The following is a 22,397-nucleotide window of genomic DNA, read 5'->3' as shown; positions in this document are numbered from 1 at the left end:
AAACTTGGGAAAATAGGAGTCCAGGATGATGAAATAGCAATCCTACCCTTTAATTCATGTTACATTTTGTTGATGTGGATGCATATGTGTTGATATGTGTTTTATGACCTGGAGAGTGACATGGTTCTTCACAGACAGACTTGAATTTCATTATTCTGTATTTAGAGCCTCTTTTCTAAGAGCATGATGGGACCAAAAATAGTGGCAAATCATTTGTGACATAACTACAAAGCCTGTATTGCTGCAAGAGTTGTAACATGTCCGTCTATGTCAAAGGTTTCTTGGGCAAGCACTTACCATCCGTGTGTTCAACACAGTGACCAATCCCTACAATCATAATACTGTGTGCACGGTTGTGATGCTGTGACATTGTACAGAATGTAGCAGAGTGCACCAACAGGACGTATTTTTGACAAAGGCTGAAATGGAATGACTGTATTTTGCTTGAGACTAATGTATGTCTGTTTCTTTTACCCATTTCTCTCCACAGTGTGTGTGAGCGCTGTCTGAAGGACCTCTCTCTCAGGTAACACTGAACTTAAATCTCCAACACCTAAAACATTTGTATGTTTATCTTTTGGCAGATGCTTTTGTCCAATGCAATGGACAAATAGTGTTAAAAGGAGTACATTTAAAACAAAAACATAAAAGGTATTTACTGTAGATACAGGGTGTCTGCAGGTCCTTGAAAAGTCTTGAAATGTCTTAAATTCAATTAGATAAATATATTAGGCCTTAAAAGTCATTAAATGGCCTTAAATTTGAATTGTAAGGTCTTAATTGCTGCAAACAGTAAGCAAAATAATAAGAATTGCCTGATATCCCAGGTAAAATGCCATGTTGGGCCAGTAAGTAAATCCAGCAACACGCTTATCTAATAGGTCAAGTGGTACAAAAAGAACAGAACAGGCTGAGTGCGCCCTACTGCTTTCATCTTAGTTTTGAGTTGCACAAGCACGGTGCTGATCAGGCACTTCAAGAAAAGTAAAGACAAAGTTTAGAGCTGAAGCGCAAGCAAGCATTTAAGATAAGATAGACTTAATTGTCCCAAAGGAAATGAATCTTGGATACACGCAGTACCTGCTGTTAAAAGATACAAAAAAGTTATACATACAGTTCTTACATATATACAGCCCATACACAGAGCTGTCCCTCCCTAGTCACAATCCCACACACACTCAGTACCTACAGCACATGCACAGACTGTCACCAGCCAAAAACTGCACGCTGCCCATACCTTCACTTATCCTGGAGACAGGAGTTTAGCTGGGTGGCGTTGGAGGATGTTTGATCTGACTACTATTCTTACCTGCAATTTTTGAATAAGAAAAAGATGGTTTGTCCAAAAATTTGGTTGAAAAATATCTTGAAAATGTCTTAAAAAGCATTAACTACAGTGTCTTGATACCTGTAAACATACCTGAGATAAACAATAACAACAGGGACATAGAAACAAGGTTGGAGGGCTGGAGATGGTGTGTTTTACTGTGTGTGTACATGATCAAAACAAGTACACAGCAGCCGTAACATGGTTTCGTATAGTTGCAAACGAGCAGGAAAAATGATAACCATCTTGAGTTTAGCTCTCATGTTTCTTCATATTACTGTAGGCTTTGATTTCCTATCTTTAGTTTGTCTTTGAGGGAAGTTTAAGCTTCATCTGTTCTCATATATTTACATACAGTTTCATGATGTGTGCTTGATTTTTGTTTCCATTGCAGTGGCCAGCCGGAGTGTGTGTACTCCACCTTTAAACGTCTGGGGACAGAGTTGGTGTTGGGCCTCTTTCTGAACGTACGAGCGGAGGAGCAGCCTGAGCTTTTTCAGGAAATAATGCAGCTCTGCACCCAGCACTGGCATGGTAGGGACACACCGATGTGCTGTGTGTGTAGTTAAAAAATGCAAACAAACTTCTCTAAAAAGGGTTCATGCAAATTCTTCTACTCAAACGCAGCTTTGTTGTTCTGTAATACAGTGTTGCAACATCTCCTACTTCCCCTTTTATTTCACTTCAATAATTATGACTTTTTTTGTGGGTTGAATCCTCTTTGTATGTTTCCTGAACACCTGTTGTTGCTGCTGCAGGTCTGATCTCTGCTCCAGTCAATGTGAAGGTTCCTCTGTGGTTGTCGGGTTTCTCCACCGCTCTGGAGGCCAGAGATAAACTGATGGACATCATCAAAGACAAACTGGAGAATGACACACAGGGGTGAGATTGCATGTGTCACTGTACCTCTGTCTCACTCACACAGACACAAATTTCCCAGTAGAGAGGGAAGGAACCACCTCACTGCTTCTCTTTTTCGCCTGTCAGTGTCTTGCATCCTCTTTCTTTCTTTGTTTCTTTCTTTGTTCCTATCTTCCTCATTGCTTGTAGAAGTACATTAGAAGCTTAGATACACAAAGGCTGTGTTCAAAATCACCTACTTTGCCTACTTTACTCAGTATGTACTCTATGTACTACATACTGCCTACTAAATAAACCATTAAGTATGCTGTTACCAACAGATTGTTCACACTGAAGTAAACTGAAGCAAGACAGTCATGACGGCAGGTCTGACCCGGCCAGCGGCTCTTACATCTCGCAGTATATTTCCAAACAGGCATTATTTGAATTAACTCACCACATAATGGTATTTAGCTTTTAGCCTAGATCAAAACCTCAGTCTTTGCTTGGTGTCACTCAGTCTGAGGAGATGCAATGCATTGTGGGGCAGACGAGTTTGTCTGGTTTGTTCATGCCTCATACTTGCTCAGCTTCTTGCTAATGCAATATACATCCGGGCATTTCTTGCACACAGAAAAGCCACTTACTGTGCAGCATAGGGATGGGAATTGATGAGATTTTATTGATGCTGATGCCATTATTGTTTCTGCTTATGGGTCCGATTCTTTATGGATTCTGTTACTGATTCCTGATCAGTTTTCTGTGTGGGGAAAAAGTAGGTCATCACTGTTTTTCAGCTTTTATTATCTCTCAGTCTGAACACAGTAGATGAAATGAAGAAATATTTCTACAGCATTTGTTTTCATGTGGGTTTTCTTCCTCAAAGAAAAAAAACCTGCCAAGCTTGTCTGTGTGGTGCTAATGTTATTATATCATTAGTAATGCTATTATAATATGATATTTATCCTCAATAACAGACGTGCCGCTTGGTTGGAAGCCTAGAGTGTCAAATAAATGGCATTCCTGGAATTTAAGCCCATGTTGTGTAGACAGTTGGAGTGTCCACCCTTAACTTGAATGAAATGATCATTTTACAGACATTACAAGCAGCACTGTTGTTATCTTTCATCATGTAATGAGGCCACACTTGGGACTGTTTCTTCCTCTCTAACATGACTCCTCCTTGTTGCAAGTTTCCAGAAGAGTAGACGCAGGACTTGGGCATCATTTTTAGCAATGCACAACTGTGAGAAAAGCATGCCGGCATTGATAAAAAGAATTGATAAGGTCAGAGGCATTTGATTCTGATGGATCAGACAATTTGGAACCAGTTCTCAGTTCTCCTCTCTAGTGCAGTGTAAATGCACAACATACTCAATTTACATCATGCTTAGTATTAAAGTTTTTAGTAGTTTGTATGATGCACAGATTCAAACAACATTCAGCTTCTACTTCTTGTTCCTGCTCGCTGATTGTTCACCAGAACTCATGTTTCCATTAGATTGTTGCACAAGTTTTTAGTCAATTTCTGGAGGTCCTCCAAAATAAAATGGCCATTACCCTGTCTGCATCACTCTCTGCCTGAACCTTGGACTCCTGCACTTTTCCGTAAAACCTGCCTTCTTTTGCTGCTCTCTTAAATCCTATTTGTCAGGGGAGAGCTTTTGAAAAACATTTGAAACAAATCTTTGAATTGCAGAAACATTTCCCGCTTATAATTGCGGTGGCTCCTTCTCTTTTTGTGACATTCCTACGCAAAGAGCTCTCTCTCTGGGTCATAAGTCAGAGGCTAGTCGAGGCCGTTAATCTCTGCTCGGACATTAGCTTGTTTATTGTGGCCATGCTATTAATGATTTGTGGAAAGTGGAATCTTAATCTCAGTGTTGCTCTCTCCTCTCTGCCTCTGCGGCTCTAGTTTTGTCGGCTCCCTTGGTTCTTTGCCGCTGCCAGACTCAAGCTCTGCCTCCCAGCATCTCCTGCTCTTCATCTCAGCTCTGATCCCCAAAGCTCTGGCATCGCTGCTCACCTCCTTCACGCTGGCACTCAGTGGAAACAAACAGGTATGTAAACACAGTTAAAACTGTGTGTGTTGATGAGACAAAACAACAACAATATGTGACTGAAAGAGATATTTACTTTACACAGAAATCATACAGGTGGCAAGTTTTGGTGTGATTCAATGTTCACACAGGCTTTGAAGATTTTGGGATTAGAAGAATTTGGTTTAACAATAACAAAAAAACAAAAAATTGAAGCATGGCCTTGACTTCAAATCCATCATCATGATTCAGCTATTTGCATTCGTAGCTCAGCACTTATCTTGAGAAAAATAAATCTGTGATGGAAACTGATATTCGTACAGCACAACTTGTAAAATTAAAGTCATCGCCAGTATTTATTTTCCTCCAAAACAAAAACGAAGCCTCTAAAATAACCATATGCCACAACTTTTCTTGCTCAGTTTTTTCTGCTTTAAATTAAATTAACAAACAAAAATCTCTCTCCATGTCATGAGAAGACTCGTCAGCGAGCGATGGAAGACCCTGACTACCTGCGCACAGTACTGCTGGAGGTTCAGAGACTTTGGCCTCCTTTCATCGGTGGACGCAGACTAGCTGATCAGGTAGGACTCTTCGTGCTTTTGATTATTATGTCAGCTCCAGTGTCAGTTTTGGGACCTTCTTTGGGGCTGTCAAGGATTCAAGTCTTGATCAGACAGATCCAGATTTTTGAAACTCCAGTTTGGACAAATTTGAACTGATTACTGACCAGAATGTTAGCAACCAATCTAATCTCAAAAGCGCGCTCTATGTGTGATGCTTAATTGTTTTCATATATCGGGTTTTGAAAAGTCTTAATGCATTTCCAGCAGATGAAAAGCACTGAGCTGTTGTGTAGAGACCCAAATGAAATGGGACTCCAACCTTTTTATGCTTCTCTTTTTTGGCACATAGTAGATTGTCCTAAAAATCTTAACTTCAGTGCAACTGTGGAATTAGCTACCAATCCCTGGATTGTTCACATTAAATACAATATAGACAGCAAAAATAAGAGCAAGATAGAGCAAACTAAAGTAAGTACAACCCATCTCATATAGTCTTTGGGCTGTTTTTTGTTTCTTTATGGAGTGCAACTCACAATAAGAATCTTTTATTTATCTGATTTTATGCAAATATTTTAATTTGGGTATTGCAAGGCTGTGCAATGGCCAAACTATTCATTAAAAAAAACCCCTCCACTCAAAAATGTGATTTTCTTCTGTTTATGTCCCCTAAAATGTCCAACCTTGACTATACGGTTTTGTGTCTCTGTAATGTTTCTCACAAGAGAAGTGTTTTCAAATTCCTCTAATGAGGGTGGCGATGTCTGCAAATCTGAGATTGAAACATACGCCGGGCATGCCAGATTAGGTATGTCACTATTACGAAAGCCAATCGCTGTCTAATACAGGACACATACTGTATCTACGAGGGAACAGACTTCAACACAACACCGGCAAAGAGACCTGAACCCTCCAGCACAGAATGAACATGTCTGAGTGTGAGAAATAGCATTAGCATTGTAAAAGATTTGACACCGAACATGGTAAGATGAGCAGTTTTTGGATGTAAACTGGATCCTGGAGCTTCTCTCAACTATCTAACAAACACCTCACCAGAGCAGATATTATTGTATATTTTACAACCATTAATGCTTTGTCAGCCACTGTCAGTTAGCATACAAACTAAAAAGCTAACAAAAAACATGAACAAAGATGCTAACTACACTTACGATTCACATTCGTCTGCTGAGTTGCTGATTTTGGTGCACAGGAGACTCCCCATCTGAGTCTTTGTCTGACCCAGACTCAAACACGTACGGCTGATTCTCTCTGATGTTTCTTTCCCTGATGGCGCCCTAGTAGCTCACCTTGTAGAGTGCATACCATCAAGGCTTAGTCCTTCTTGTAGCAGCCCGGAGTTGATTTCAGCCTGGGCTCTTTGCTCCATGTCATGCACTGTCTCTCTTTCCCTTGCTTTCTTGTCTCTGTTTTCACTATCAAATAAAGGCAAAACTCCCCAAAAATAATTCAATCAAAAAAACTAGCAAAAGCAGAACTGGAGAAAGTGGAGACTGGAATCAAAGCCTACAACAAACAGCTGTGGTGAGCAGGGCAGAGGCCAGAGCTAGAATTTCTCAGTGTGGGTCAAAGAGAGAATAGACTTGCTTCCCTTGCGTCATTCTGGAGGGGGATTTTAAGGTTTAATCAAGGATTAACTGATTCAGCAATTTTCATTTAAAAGTGATCCTGTTTATTGAGATCTCATATAGTTTTTTTTCTTGTGTCACCTTTTAGGCCTTCCTACATCATTAACAATCAGAGCCTATAATTCCCAACAGGCAAACACTCACCAACAGACATTGATTAACTGAAATAAGCTTCTTTCAAATTACCTCAGAACATCTTCTCAAGAGTTAACCTCACTGCAGGTAATGTCTGTGCTAGGTTCAGCCCACAGCTGCCCCAGAATCTACCACCCAGTTGTGGCACTGTGGATCAAGTAGAACTCACCACAGTCTTTCTCCGTCAAATCTATCATAACAAAACCATAAACCTTATCTAATATACACTGTGACTGTGTGCTTGAAGGAGTTATGATAGTCATTGTTGTGCCTTTTAATGTGTTTAGTTTGGCCTGTAGTCTACAAACAGTAACACAGGCCGGTGTGTTTGCTGTTTTCTGTATTGCCCTTCTTTCCTCTAGATGGCGACATATTACCGTAGATGAAAGCCTCCTCTACTATGAGGTCTTCCCTCCTGTGTGTACTACAGAGTATCAAGAGCTCAGGTGTTGGGACAAAAAGCACAAACACAGTACACAGTAGATTATTTTAGCCCTGCACTATATACCAGTCATTTTGCATGAAGTTTGTTTCAGCTTCAGTCAGTGGGCGTCTGTGACAAGCTCTTTATTTTTGAGACCATTTCCTCTTGCAGCATTTAATAATTTTGCAGCGTTACACCTGGGACAGAGACCACAGCAAAACAAAAACGGCTACATAAGTGTGTCCTGTTAGATTTATAACCACTCTTATTAATGACGGTTTGTAATGTCCTGGCCCATATGAGCATCATATCCAGCAGGCCTACTGTATATGTTACAACATTGATATTCATTCATGAAAATAATCGCTTTCTGGTTTGACATCAGCACCGTCAGCCAATAGAATCACACATTTTCTCAAAGTCCCGTCTCCTGATTGGCTGGCTGCTTACTCTGAGGGCTGCCTCTGCTTCCTCCTGCGCCAGCTGTGTTTGATCATTATGACCTCATCAAACGGCCTTATGCAACGGCCCAATCAGGGGCATTGATCCGTCACTGCAATTGATTGGCTCCACTTCCCCGGAAGGAAGAGGGGGGGGGGCGGTCTTTGGCGGTGGGATTGATGTGTGCTGGTGACACTGTGAAGCCAAGTGGAAAGTCATTCGCCACTTCTGGGAATCGCACCAGCACAGTTTGATTCCTGACAGGCCTCACTGGAATATGGGGTCATGATGTGTGTGGTTTTAGAGAAGTTCAGAGAAGTAAGAACTCCAAGAATACGACAACAAAGACACAACTATGCAAGGTGGATTAGTTATTATTAGTGGAGGAAAGACTATTAGAATATTGATGCTAACTTGAGTAGACAAGAAACTTTGTGTGTGATTAACAGCTTTGATTTTTGAAAATACAAAGCACATCAAACGCACAAACAACTGCAAGAACAGAGCAGCACACTGTCAATAATGAAGTTTTGCTTTTTTTTGTAGCAGTAAGACCTGTAGAAGCAGGCACATCTTTTGCCATCTTCGCCTTTATTGATAGGACAGCTGTAGATTGGAAGGAAAGGTTGGAAAGAGTGGGCAAATGACATGCAACAAAGGGCCACGAGTCGCAGTCAAACCAGGGCAGCTGCAAAGGACTCTGCCTATATGGGGCACACACTCTACCAAGTGAGTTAGAGGATGCCCCAGAGACGGGATTTCTGGCACAACTTCCCCTATTTCTAAGGTGCATAGAAAAGGAAAAGAAGTCTAAAGAGGTCGAAACACCAGCAACACTTGTAGTATATAGATCAACTTTATTGCTATACCTTATTGCAAGACCTACATGTTTTGGCTTGTGGCTGAAATCTTGCAATAAAGTTGTTCTTTAAACTACAAGTGATCAGAAAATATTGTAGGTCCTAATAACTCCCAACAGCATTAACTTAAAGAGGTAACAGATAGGAGCTTGGCGCTACCTAGCGTCAGTGGTGTTGTGTTGCACTGTCGCAACAACCAAATTGACTGTGGGGATCAGAGATAATCAATAAAATGGGCTGTAAAGCCACCAGTATACCTCTATGTATATGTTGAATGAGAAGGTGTGTGGACACTCTACTAAATAAATGAGTTAAGAGACCGAGCAACAATTATCAGATTTATCTGAAGAAAAAACAAATAGTAATGCAAATAATTATACCAGAATGCACAGTACCAGTACAAAAAACTCACAGTAAATGATACCAATATGTACAGTACCAGTACAAACAACTCACAGTAAATGATACCAATATGTACAGTATCAGTACAAACAACAGTAGACACAGTGGAATTATACCAATATGCACATGTCAACAGTCCCCATTCTAGAATAAACTACCGTATGGAAACGACGCGGCCGGTTGGAGCTCAAATTGAATGGGAAACAAACTTCAGTGTTCACTTAGCTGGATGTAACTTAGCTGGGCGCTGTCCGTCGATAGCTGCCTCCATGAGAAGAGAGCAGGCGGAAGGGAGGAGGGTATCACTGTCCGAGGGCTGCCGTAGAATGGCAACGAGGATGTCAGCCGACCCACACTTGCTTCCCTGGCTGCGGTGATTTGCGATGCTGGCCAGCTAAGAATTAACTAGCAGCCAGTACAGTACAGTCCTCTCAGTCCCTCATCTACAGTAGCTAACATTTAGCCGTGTTACTTACTGATCCATTAGAAATAAAGCTAGCTGGACATTGGTTTTGAAGCCTCTTTGGTCACGGAGCTCCCTCCATCTCTTGAACGCCTGACTGAGGTTTACTCTTGTTTTTCCTCTTCTTTTATCACTCTCCTTTTTGCTTCCTCAGACAGAGGAGCTCGTTTTCTTTTGCTAGGCCGTTTTTCTCTTGTCTCCAAACTTTATCCGTCTGACATTGTGCTCGTGACTCAACTATCTCAATCCCAACTCCTCATGAGGACCCGTTTGACGCGTTTCCTGCCGTAAAGCATATTTTTCCTGAAATTTCGGCACTGGTGACAGAAGCTTATTGTAAAGCCACTAAGTGACCTATGTAAAGTAAATAAAGTCCTAAATAACCTAAATAAAGTCCAAGAATCTCTGATCACTGATCATACCCAAAACATATGCATCAACATAAATGGACCTTTTCCTTTCTAGTTGTCCAACCACTCAAAGAGCTTTAACACTATAAGTCACATTCATCCATTCATACACTGGTGGCTGAGGCTGCCACACAAGCTGCCACCTGCTCCTCAGTTTAAACACACTGGCAGACCGATGGCACAGACATCGGGAGCAATTTGGGGTTCAGTATCTTGCCCAAGGATACTCTGACATGCAGACTAAAGGAGCTGGGGATCAAATGGCTAACTTTCTAATTAGTGGATGATCCACTCTACGTCCTGAACCATAGCCACTTAGGACTAGCAACTTGTTTCATGTGAAAACATTTGATAGGTGTGGCACTGTAAATCATGTGTCAAGTGTATGAGCTGATACACAAGAGTTCTAGAGGTGCTGCTTAGATCAATGCTGTGGAGTTCCTGTCCCATACCTGTTCTACTGTCTGTGTCTTAAAGATAGACAAGAGTATTTGTGTTGATAAGTACTCATGTTTAAGTACAAACATCTCTTTTGAAGACTATTCTCATCTGATTAGTGACACTGTGAAAGTGCCGATGTACTTTAAAATTGGAGTTTATGATGAATCAAGATAGACATGTAGATAGACAGACACGTTCTCATGCAGTCCTTTCCATAGGGAAGTGTTTTAATATTACATATTTAACCGGAAAGAACAAGTAACAGTTGCCTGTACCTTTGGAAATGCCTTTGTTCAACCTCAAAAGCACTACTAATACAAAGAAAACCAAGGGGGAAGTGCTGGATGTGGAGTGAAGCGTTGATGAGATGTTTGTGTGTGCAGGTAGGGGTGTAAGAAAGAGATTATTAGTATTCACAATCAGGTGGAAAAAGTAGACGCTCCATCCATGTGAAACTAAGATATGCAAGAGATTTTGCAACTTGTGTGTGTGTGTGTGTGTCTGAGAGCAAGAGGGGGAGAGAAATGAAGAGCGACATCTCTCAGTGAGAACCAGCAGAAAGAGAGAGATTTGTAAAAGATTTTCCACTCCAGCAGAGAGGCAGAGAGAAAAATGAGAAAGAGGGAAGAGGAAAGAGAAGTGGTCTTTTTGCCCCAAGGTGGCTCTTTTAGTGAAAAATCAGCAAAAGAAATTTTGTTTGAAATGGAATTGCAGTTTATATTCAAGCCAAACATCAGTGTTGAAGAGGTCTCCCATTCATTTTGCTGCAAAGGGATATTAATAGCATGTTCTTAAAGTTGCATCACTGCAGTGTTCCCAGCTGACTTTTTGTTAGTGAAAAAGCCCACTCTGCTCTGATTGGTCAGCGATTCTAATTGGTTTGGTTCCATCATAACCGTATGACATAATCTGGCAACTTTTGGAGCTAGTGCTAGCTATTTTCATTCGAACGGAATTGGTAACACTGGTCTCAGCACCGTCATTGCAGCGGCAGAATGACTGTGAGTCAAGAATAGCGGCACTTTCTACAATGGCCATCTCCAGTAAAAGCTTCTAAACACAACTAGACATGTTCCAGCAGGAATATGGTCCAAGAAATTAACAACTTGTTCAACTGAGTTTACACATTTCTCTAATGTTAGCATGTAGCTAAATGTAGCAGTGTAGGCTATGTAATGTAAACACTCGAAGTAGCATGCCCAAAGCAGGTGACCATGTAAGGACATGACGTCATTTTTTAGCCAAAGTAGAAAATAAATGTTGGAAAACAGCAGAGATGGGGGACTTGAGTCACATGACTTGACTCGAGTCAGACTCAAGTCGCAAATATGATGACTTGAGACTTGCTTTACTAACGTTGATAAAGGACTCGACTTGACTTTGACTTTGTATTCATGACTTGAGACTTGACTTTGACTTGAGACAGATGACAAAAGGACTTGGCTTTAATTCAATATTAAAGGCACGCTAAGCACCGTTGGGCGTCACTTCTGTTTACGTTCAATAATGTTATCAAACACAACGAACCTAGCTCGCCCCCTCGTCCACTGTGACTCTGTCATGAACGAGCGATAGCTGCTAGTTAACCTGGATTTACACACCTGTTCAAGGGATAGTGCACCCAACATGAAAATTCAGCCATTATCTACTCACCCTCATGTCGATGGAGGCTCAGGTGAAGTTTTAGAGTCCTCACAACACTTGCAGAGATCCAAGGGGAGAGGAGGTAGCAACAAAACTCCACCTAATGGAGGCTTAAGGCGCCCCAGATTCAAACGTCCAAAAACACATAATTGAAACCACAAAATATCTCCATACTGCTCGTCCGTAGTGATCCAAGTGTCCTGAAGCCCCAGCATAAAAAGGTGTTTTGAAAAACGTAATTTGAACTGTTTTTAGCCTCATTGGAGCCGGTAGCTGTAACTGCCTCACGTGTGCGCACTTGCGCGAGACCGTGAGACATGGGCACCGCGTTCATGTGTGTGTGCTTGCTTTCGCTGATCTTGTGCTGGCTGGTTGGTGCAGCCTGGACCCAAATGTTTTTGTTGCCATTTGCGGAGTCTGGGCTGCCTACAGAGACCGGACTTATTCAGAGGACATGTAGCTAGCTGATCGTGAGGAGATGTTTGCTGTATGTGACATATGACTTGACTTGTGACTTGCTTGACCTGAGCAATGACTCGACTTGACTTGCTTGACTTATAGCAGGGACTTGACTTGACTTGACTTGCTTGATTCTCACCACAACTAACTTGGGGCTTTCTTAAGACTTGAAGGTAAAGACTTGAGACTTGCTTGTGACTTGCACATGTGTGACTTTCCCCCATGTCTGGAAAATGGTCTGAAGTCGAGGTTTTTGCTTGCAGCGATTACTTTTACATACGTTTACCATATTATTTGAAACTTTTGCCACATTTAATATGAACATCCAACACTGTAAGATTATATGTCAGAAAATAAGGAAAAGCAAAATAGGTCCCCTTTAAAATACATAGACATTGTAGATGTGCAGCATTGGCATGATTTCTCAGTTTATAAATGAGAGATAAAATCCAAACTCAACTCAATGAGCAGTGACTTCTCTGCAAGAGTAGAGAACACACTTTACTAGAATATTAGAGGAGTCTTTATGACTCTTGTAAGGAGCAGCTTACTTTCCAACATTTGAATGTGCATTAAAGCTTTGGTGCACTGTCAGTTGATTAAAATTAGATATACTAATGTGATTTCTTCCTCTGTGTGTTCAGGACTCCACGCTCGCAGGGTTTCATGTCCCAAAGGATTATGGTGTGATCTATATCAGCCACTCTGTACACCGCGACCCAGAGGTGTTCCAGCAGCCAGACGACTTCCTGCCGGAGAGATGGAACGGAAGGTGAGGATCTTAGATTTGTCCTTAAGTCTGTCTGTTCATTAAGCTTAGATGTCTTTACAGGAATGGACTTATGCTTCCTCCTTACAGTAAAGAGATTTAAAGTTAGTTTATATAAGAAGAAGATGAATATGACGCAGAACATACACAAACTGTAATTTAAAATGTAGGTTTCTTACAAAAAACCCAAAGACGAGAAGAGCAAAACATATTGAAAAAAAGAATTAGGGTGAAAGTCAAGTGAAATATCAATAAAGAATACAAGGTATATATATACACTCACCGGCCACTTTGTTAGGAACACCTGTTCAACTGCTTGTTAACACAAATAGCTAATCAGCCAATCATGTGGCAGCAACTCAATGCATCTAGGCATGTAGACATGGTCAAGACGACCTGCTGGAGTTCAAACCGAGCATCAGAATGGGGAAGAAAGGTGATTTAAGTGACTTTGGCATGGTTGTTGGTCTGAGTTTTTCAGAAACTGCTGATCTACTGGGATTTTCACACACAACCATCTCTAGGGTTTACAGAGGATGGTCTGAAGAAGAGAAAATATCCAGTGAGCAGCAGTTCTCTGGGTCAAAATGCCTTGTTGATGCCAGAGGTCAGAGGAGAATGGCCAGACTGGTTCAAGATGATAGAAAGGCAACGGTAACTCAATTAACCACTGGTTACAACCAAGGTCTGCAGAAGACCATCTCTGAACCAACAACACGTCCAACCTTGAAGCAGATGGGCTACAGCAGCAGAAGACCACACCAGGTGCCACTCCTGTCAGCTAACAACAGGAAACTGAGGCTACAGTTCACACAGGCTCACCAAAACTGGACAATAGAAGATTGGAAAAACGTTGCCTGGTCTGATGAGTCTGGATTTCTGCTGCCACATTCAGATGGTAGGGTCAGAATTTGGTGTAAACAACATGAAAGCATGGATCCATCCTGCCTTGTATCAACGGTTCAGGCTGCTGGTGGTGGTGGTTTAATGGTGTGGGGGAGATTTTCTTGGTACACTTTGGGCCCCTTAGTACCAATTGAGCATGGTTTAAACACCACAGCCTACCTGAGTATTGTTGCTGACCGTGTCCATCCCTTTATGACCACAGTGTACCCATCTTCTGATGGCTACTTCCAGCAGGATAACGCACCATGTCACAAAGCTTAGATCATCTCAAACTGGTTTCTTGAACATGACAATGAGTTCACTGGACTCCAATGGCCTCCACAGTCACCAGATCTCAATCCAATAGAGCACTTTTGGGATGTGGTGGAACGGGAGATTCTCATCATGGATGTGCAGCTGACAAATCTGCAGCAACTGTGTGATGCTATTAGTGTTGCACGGTATACTGTTACCAACGGTAGACCGCGGTACTTAAACACCACCGTACATATAATACCATAATGTTGGAGTACCGTAGTACTACGGTGCCTCACGTACCACTAGGGTGAGTGTCCATGCATAATACGAATTCCTGTCAAATACGGCGGCCATAGTGGGGCGGCGCAAGATAACAGCTTACCAGTGACTGAGAAGCCCGGCTCCACGTCTGATAAGTCTTCGTCGGTGTTATGACTGCCCAGAAATACCTGAACAGCCGAGCTGTGGCGGCACACAGGTATGTGACGTGTCAGAGGGGAAACGAGCCGTTCACATTACTCTTTGTGGCAGGTAATGGTCCACAAACCTCACCACACTTAAGGGACTGTTCTTGTCTTATCAGAGGATGGGGGTGGATGGTTGATTTTTATTTTATTTATTTATTTTATTTTGATCCCCCCTATGTTAATCACTTATTGATGCTGTTTTTGAAGTATGAATAAGTCAATAAGTAATTTATTCCACTGAAATATCATTGATGTATTATAGAAAAATTATTTATCTTTTTATAAATGACAAAAGGCACATCTGCCTCATTTTTGCTGTGGTATCGTGATACTACTCAGAATCGTGATACTTTCACTGGTATCGTACTGTGGGTCCCAAATTTGGTACCCTGACAACACTAGATGCTATCTTGTCAATATGGACCAAAATCTCTGAGGAATGTTTCCAGCACCTTGTTGAATCTATGCCACCAAGAATTAAGGCAGCTCTGAAGGCAAAGGGGTCCAACTTGGTACTAGCAAGGTGTACCTAATAAAGTGGCCAGTGAGTGTTGCTGTAACCCACACATGGGAATGCTTTGCTATAAACATCAAGCAACGTCGGTGAACACACAAGGAAAACAAATGATGCTCCCTTTCTGTGGGTATTTTAACACCACACAGTACAATACAAATCAAGGTAGCTCCACCACAAACTGCAGTCTATAAAATTAGCATACACATGGAAACAACTCCTTTCTGTGTCACTTTGTCAGCAATCATTAATTTGTGTTAACTGCATGACGTTATTAGAATCAGTTTTTACATGTAAAGCGGCTTGTATTATTCACTGAGTCTCAGCAAGTCAAAAACTTTGCAGCACTAAATAAATTTAGATTTGTGTCCTTTAGAAAGAACGCCTGCGTCTGTCTAGAGCTGCCATTTCGCTTAGATAATCAACAATCACGAAAGAAGCCTAAAATATCAGAGAGGAGGCAGAAAGACCAATTCGTGCACCCACAGGAGCAGAAAATAGACAGAATGATATTCAAGAAATGATGATTCTTTAGTGAGTGGTTCAACTTCTTCTCAAAACTGAAAAAAACAGCTTTTTTTTGTATTATTGATGCAGCTGCCTCACCTACACATCTAAATCACTCAGCAGAATGAAAGACATTCATAAGACAGGATAAAATGAACTGAGGGAATATAACAGGGTACATCCTGGAAAGCATTGAACTTTCCACACAGAGGAAATAGCTTTTCAAGGAAATAATGCTGTGACGTCAAATTGAGATTGAGATTTTTCTTTTTCATTTGTCATCATGATGAAGCTTCTTTTTTCAACGGACTTTCTCATTTACCGTCTCTGGGAACTGACTGACTTTCATTATAAGTGGCCTATCTTTAAAGGCTGATGATGTCTGCAGTGTGTGCAGCTCTGTCCACGCACCCTACCTGCCACTTACTGTGGTTCACACATGCACGCTGAGACATGCACACATGCACACATGCACACACACACAAACACACTGATCATTAGAAGGAGTAAGAGGGAGGAAGCTTTCAGCACCCTGACACATTAAGGGTCGAGGAAACGCGTCACAAAAGCCATTTTCACAAAATCCAGAAAGTAAAAAGAAGATTCTGTGTTTTTATCAATGTCCATCACGGTAGGTAGTTTTTCTTGTCTTTTTTTTTAATGGATAACATTTAAAGAGAAAAGGAAATAATCTGGAGAAAGGAAAAACAGACAGGAGGATGGAGAAATGGGTGAATTTGTATTGATGGGTGGAAGGATGGAAAACCGGTACTGGACAGATTTCCCTTAAGATGGATGATTTCTGTAGGAGTAAGTGTTGAGGAAATGAGGAAGGACGGAAATTACAACAACCATTGCCAGGTGATAATAGTAGCTCTCCAGCTAAGAATGGTAACGCTAAAAGACAGCAACCATGTGACTGTCTGAAATAATACCACTTGTGGTATTGCAGAAAAAAAAATCCCTGCGACCCCTATAAGCATTTTCCCCATAGACCCCTCTATAAATCAGACATCTTAAAAATTGTTGACTGAACACCTTGGACTGCATACAGTGTTGATTACAACTCTTCCCATTATTAGTTTTTGAAATTTGGAGGTTTTATATTTTTGAAACTTTCCTTGAGCCAAGAAAAGCGTTTTAAAATCTGTGACGCACATATTAAGTAGGCGGATTATTCCCAAATTAAGTTTGGAAGGTAGAAACTTTCTGGTGTATGCATCAGGCAAGCAGCTGTCACTGGACTGAATAGGTGCCATCTTGGGGTTCCAGTATTCAGATCTAATAATACGTCCATGGTAGACGGCAGAGGCATACACACAGTTACATCATGTCTCCAGATTACTGCTCTAAACAAACTGCTTAATAACGCAATGTGAACGGATGCTGTGTAGTTAGTCGCACCAACATTAAATCCAAAAACTCCAGTCTCCAGTTTGTTGCTTCTGTTCTTGTGATAGCCGTGGCTGGAAGCAGGTTATGCGTCTGTCCGTACGTAAATCCCATTCTTGTAACGTAGTATTTCAAGAACGCATTGAGGGAATTTTCTGCAAATTGGACACAAATGTCCACTTGGACTCAAGAATGAACTGATTAGAATTTGGTGGTCGAAGGTCAAAGGTCATTGTGACCACACAGAACATGTTTTTGACCATAACGCAAGAATTCATCAGGGCTGCCACTGACGAAACATTTTCCAAGTCAACCAATAGTCGTCATTTAGGGCCATTGGTTGACTAGTCACCCGCATGTTTACAATATTAATTTAATTATTAAATTATATATTTTTGGCAGGGCAACACAACCGTACTAATGAACCTTCATTAATATAGGCCTATATTTTATCTACAAGTGCACGTTGCACACTGAGCGAACCGCCTGTTAATGACGCTGTCGGCAAAGCAGTAATGATTGTGCTAAGTGGCTAATGGGCATGTAGCTACTTCCATGTTTCAGATGATACATCATGTTTGTTGTCGACTAGGGCTGCCACGATTAGTCGACTAATCCATGACTAATCGACTATTAAAATAATCGGTGACTATTTTAGTAGTTGACTAATCGGTTTGAGTTATTTTTCATAGAAAAGTACTATAAAAGTACCCCAAAATACTCTTACTGCAGCTTCTTATGTTCAGATATTGGCAGCTTTACACACTCTCCTGTGACAGTGAACTAAAACCCTTTGGCGTGAGTATGAAACAAGACATTAGATGACGTAATTTTGGGGTTTGGGTGAGACAGACTGACATTTTTCAACATTTTAACACATTTTTTCATGAAATAATTAGTCTACTAATCGAAGAAATAATCGACAGATTAGTCGACAATGAAAATAATCGTTAGTGGCAGCCCTATTGTCGACCAATGAAGGTGAGTTTACATATCACCTTGGGTTCATCCTTCATCTTCTCAAAATGATCCCACATTTTGGATTTCCTGCCCAACATGTTATTAACTAGCCTGTGGAATAACCGCAGGTACCAGCCAGCCCAGAAATTAACCTGACTGCTGAGAGTTTCACGTTTGTTTGTTTTTTTCTGCAACTAAGCGACCCATGAAATCTGGTCGACTAACATTTGGTCGACTATTAGGGGAAGGCCCCAGAATTCATACACCAATTATGAAAAAATTTCACACGAATGTCTAATGGAATATAATAATGAAGTAATGACACTTGATAACCAAAAGGTCAACTTGACTGTGACATCATAATGTTCTGCAAAAATATATTATTCAACGTCATATCTCAAGAACAGTAGGGGAAACATTTGGTCAGATAATGAATTGGCGACACTAATCTGGGTTTCACAATTTAAAACTGTGCTGATTGAATAGATCTTCTGTGCATGGGAAGGCGCACAACCGCAAAGCATTCATTTTAGTTATAAATATACTCTCATTTGAATGTGAAGCCAGCAACACGTTCCTAAATAGTTGGGACAGGTGCCCGTTTACCAGCTGTGATACCTGCCATACACAACTGACTAGCCCTTAGTTTAGTTTAGGTGTGTGGACTGCAGCTTGCTTTATGATTCTGCAAAAAATCACAATGGATAACGCCACATATACATCTGCCTACACTGTTGCCATAGAAACTGATGCAGATAATTAACAATCCCTGAGCACATAAATCTGACATAATCACTTTTACATATACTGTACAGCTCAGACAAACAGATTTAAGGGGGGAAATGCAACATGAACATAACACAGATACGCAAAGAAACAGTTAAAGATGGCTCTTGCTGTGCCACCAGCTCTAGTATAATAAAACCTGCTCTGACTCCTTCACCAATTCATTCTCAAAGTCAACCATTCATCCACTTCCTCCATTCACCTGTTTTTTCTCATTCATGCTTCGCCTTCATTCAGGCGACAGAGTGGTTGGGGGGGGGGGGGGGGGGGGGGAATCTATGAATGTATGTATGTAGGTAGCTGCTGCCATGGAAACGGGTCACCTGACACCGTCTTTACCAATAGGGATTCCCTCTGTGTGTCTGTGTGTGTGTGTGTGTGTATGTGTGTGTGCAGGGTGGGGGAGAATGATGCCCTGTGGAGAGGGATGGTATACAGAAAAATGAGTCAGAGAAGATCCTATCCGGCTTTTTTTTCTTCTTTTTTTTTTTGTCTATGTGTGTGTGTGTGTGTGTGTGTGTCTCCCAGAACAAAAAGGGGGGTGATTCCTCTGTAAGGAAATGTTCTCTTCTAGTTTGGGGCTTCCCTCTTATCAGTTAAATATAACCACCGTTATGAAACCCCTTTTAGTGGAACTGACAGTTTAAATCAGTGAAGACAAATAAAAGGCACAGACGCACAAGCACACACATTTAGCAGCATCTGTTTAAGCAGTTTACTCATTCCCTTTTTGTTGCTGCTGCGAGCATGATCATAAAACAGACAATTTTTCAAGGTCAAGCATTTATTCATTTTTACCTCCTACAATGAGGTCTTTATGGTCAACCGTTAATTCACTAAAAAGGAAACACTACAGCATATGACTTTTCCTACAATGGCAAAGAGATAAAATAAGTTCAAACTAGATTCTTGGAGTTAAAAAAAGAAAATAAATATACTATTGTAGTTATGAAAGATATTTTTTGATGATCTACTTATAAATAACACAATGTTAACTTAGCAGTGGTTGCTTAAATCACCTGAAGTGGACATAAAAGCAACAGAACACTCAATGAAAGAAATCTATGAATGAACAGACAGGTAGCTGCTGCCATGGTAACTGTCCACCTCATACCGGTTTTTACCAATGGGGATTCCCTGTATGCTGTTCAAGTGTGTGCATCCTGCAAGATAGGATAGGGTTAAAGAATGAGTCAGAGGAGATTTTCCTTACTTGAGACAAAATTATAGATACATGGTTAATTAATTGCCCTCAAGGGGGAAATTCTTTCCACAGCAGGAGCATATATAGCACACATAAGTAAGACATATAGACCTATTAAAGTGATTTAAAAAGATCGTTTTAAAAAGAACAAAACATAAAATGTACATGTCTTAAATTTAGTCCATAGCTTGTTCAAGGTCTGAGACATTCAGACTTAAAGCATTCTAATGTAACAGGGTCAGTTATACACCAGTAATATGTGTAATAAAGTCAAATGTACATTTGTAATATAAAGTATTATAATTACACAAAATTTGTTTCAGTTGTTATTACATGACATGCTTAGGCCTCCATTGTGAATATGTGGAACGTTTGTCTCTCGCCTTGCCTCTCCCCTTTTGCTGTTGTACTCCATGGGAGAGGTAAGCGACATTGCTCTCGTAGTAATTTCCATGTTATAGCGCTGTTAAGTTATGTTCATAAGTTCATTTTCCAGCCCAAACTTAATGTATGATATGCTAACATATTCCTGTGTCACTTAATTTGTGTAGGAGCTCCAGTTATATGGTTGTAATTGATGGAGGATTTTGTTTTTACCTTTTGCTGACAGGAATAAACGGAGATCACCTCCAAAGAAATCCATGCTCTGGGCTTCTTCATATCAATACAACACTAGAGTCCACCAGTTACACTTAAAGTATAAATCCGGTAATACATTTTTCTTACAGTGAGCAAATCCCACAAGACTCAAACCCACAAAGAATTGACACGACTGACAAGTATTGTCTGTAGAAAGCCCTGACGTACAATATCTTATTCATCATGCCATGCAGTAGATCTCCATTGTTTCCAAAAACTATTAAATTCACCCGACAGACATGGACGGCAAGTGCGTAAAAATGCTAATTAATTTATTAATATTTTGTTTAATATGGTTTGCCCACATAAAAAGTAAAAGCAGCTTTGAAAAAGGGCTGGAAGCAGATCTACTTTTTCTCCCTCATGGAGAAATTCCTGATCTGGCCTCTGCCCCGCCACACCCACCACTAGTGATGGCCAGATGAAGCCTCATGAAGCATTTTCTTTATTTTCTGAGGCCACTAGATGGTGCTTTTTGTTTAAAACAAAAAGGTTTAAAACACACTGAATTGCCATTCTTTGAGACTCTCTCTTTAAACCAAGAGTGCCATCTAGTGGGCTCAGAAAGTAAAGAAAATGCTTCGTGAGGCCATCACTACCCACCACCGCTGCTAGCTCTAGGTTTCCCTCTTTGCTTTCTCCAGTGCTGGCACAGCACCACCAGGGCTAGACTGGTAACCAGTGAAAGAGCAGTGCATAGCAAGATGGCTGGCATTAGCATTAGAGGAAACACTGGATTCAGCCATACATGTTTGAGCCTCATCAGACTCCATCAGAATTGGCAGCTAGACAAGTTATAATAGAATTAGAATAGTAAGCGTAGTAAGCATATTTTAATTGTTTATGTTGTTTGTTAGCTTGTTAGCTTGTGACTGCCGTTGGCTTGTAAAACATAAAATAATATCTGCTACTAGGGGTGGGGGAAATTTCCGATTCTTAGATGCATCGCGATTCGGACGTGGACGAATCTGAATCGATTCACAAACGTCCAAATTTCGATTATTTAAATCTGTTAATTAGAGTAATACAGAAGGTTCTAAATAATGCGGAACTAAGAAGCGCTGTACGTGTCATCTCCGGGACACTTTGATGCGCATCTGGAGCAGACACGCCAACACGCGCACAGAGGAAAACAAACATGGCTGACCGCTACCCACCTCGCCGTGAGAGCTGAACAGCTTCTTCTAATTTAAAAGCAGATGTGTGGAAATACTTCGGCTTCTACAACGTTGACGGCGGAAGCGAACTGGACAAGAGCCACGTTATATGTAAGCTGTGTCGTGCTAAAATAAAATACTTTGGCAACACAACAAACATGAGAAGCCTACATGGCTTCGATTCCACCTGACGGAGGAGCCAGGGAGACGGCAGGCTGTTGTTGCTGCGGCTACTAGTGGCGCTACCAACCAGAGAACAATTGAGGAAGCAATTAGAAAGCTGCCACCCTCATCTGAAAAGGCGAAGCGAATTACGAAGGCCATCGCGGCATTTATTGCCAAGGATTTGCGTCCTTATTCTGTCGTGGAAAATCAGGGATTTCGAGCACTGCTGCATACACTGGAGCCCAGATACACCATCCCATCCCGACGCTATTTCACCGACACGGCCATCCCGACACTCTACCATCAAACCAAAACAGAAGTCATGGCCTCACTGTTGAAGGCAGGCAGGTAGGAACGCAGTTACATGTGATGCGTGGTCGTCTGTCGCCACCGAATCATTTGTTACTCTAACTGCGCATTTTATCTTGTGATTTAAGATACCTGTTGTTACCTTTGGTTTCCGTACAACGAAGTTGTAACTTTCCAGTTTGCAAGCATTTCCATTTATAAAATAAATGAAATATAATGGAAATGAATTCAACTCTTTCTTATTACAAATTGAAAGTGTTGAATGCTTATTCAGTGAGACAAAAAGAAATG

General features: G+C 41.0%; 1 protein-coding gene across 1 annotated transcript in view; it reads left to right on the top strand.

Annotated features, from left to right (window-relative positions):
* LOC117269282 (uncharacterized) overlaps positions 1-22,397 on the top strand; it is a 40,911-nt gene that overhangs the window by 3,507 nt on the left and 15,007 nt on the right. Inside the window, exons 4-9 of the mRNA XM_033646204.2 lie at positions 491-526; positions 1,722-1,861; positions 2,086-2,209; positions 4,083-4,227; positions 4,686-4,790; positions 12,739-12,866. Of these exons, the coding sequence (XP_033502095.1) occupies positions 491-526; positions 1,722-1,861; positions 2,086-2,209; positions 4,083-4,227; positions 4,686-4,790; positions 12,739-12,866 (678 nt within the window). The remainder of the gene's footprint in view (positions 1-490; positions 527-1,721; positions 1,862-2,085; positions 2,210-4,082; positions 4,228-4,685; positions 4,791-12,738; positions 12,867-22,397) is intronic.

Source organism: Epinephelus lanceolatus, chromosome 19, assembly GCF_041903045.1.
Source record: "Epinephelus lanceolatus isolate andai-2023 chromosome 19, ASM4190304v1, whole genome shotgun sequence".
Lineage (NCBI taxonomy): Eukaryota > Metazoa > Chordata > Actinopteri > Perciformes > Serranidae > Epinephelus > Epinephelus lanceolatus.
The sequence above is the reverse complement of the archived record's forward strand: the minus strand, read 5'-3'. Positions and strand labels throughout refer to the sequence as shown.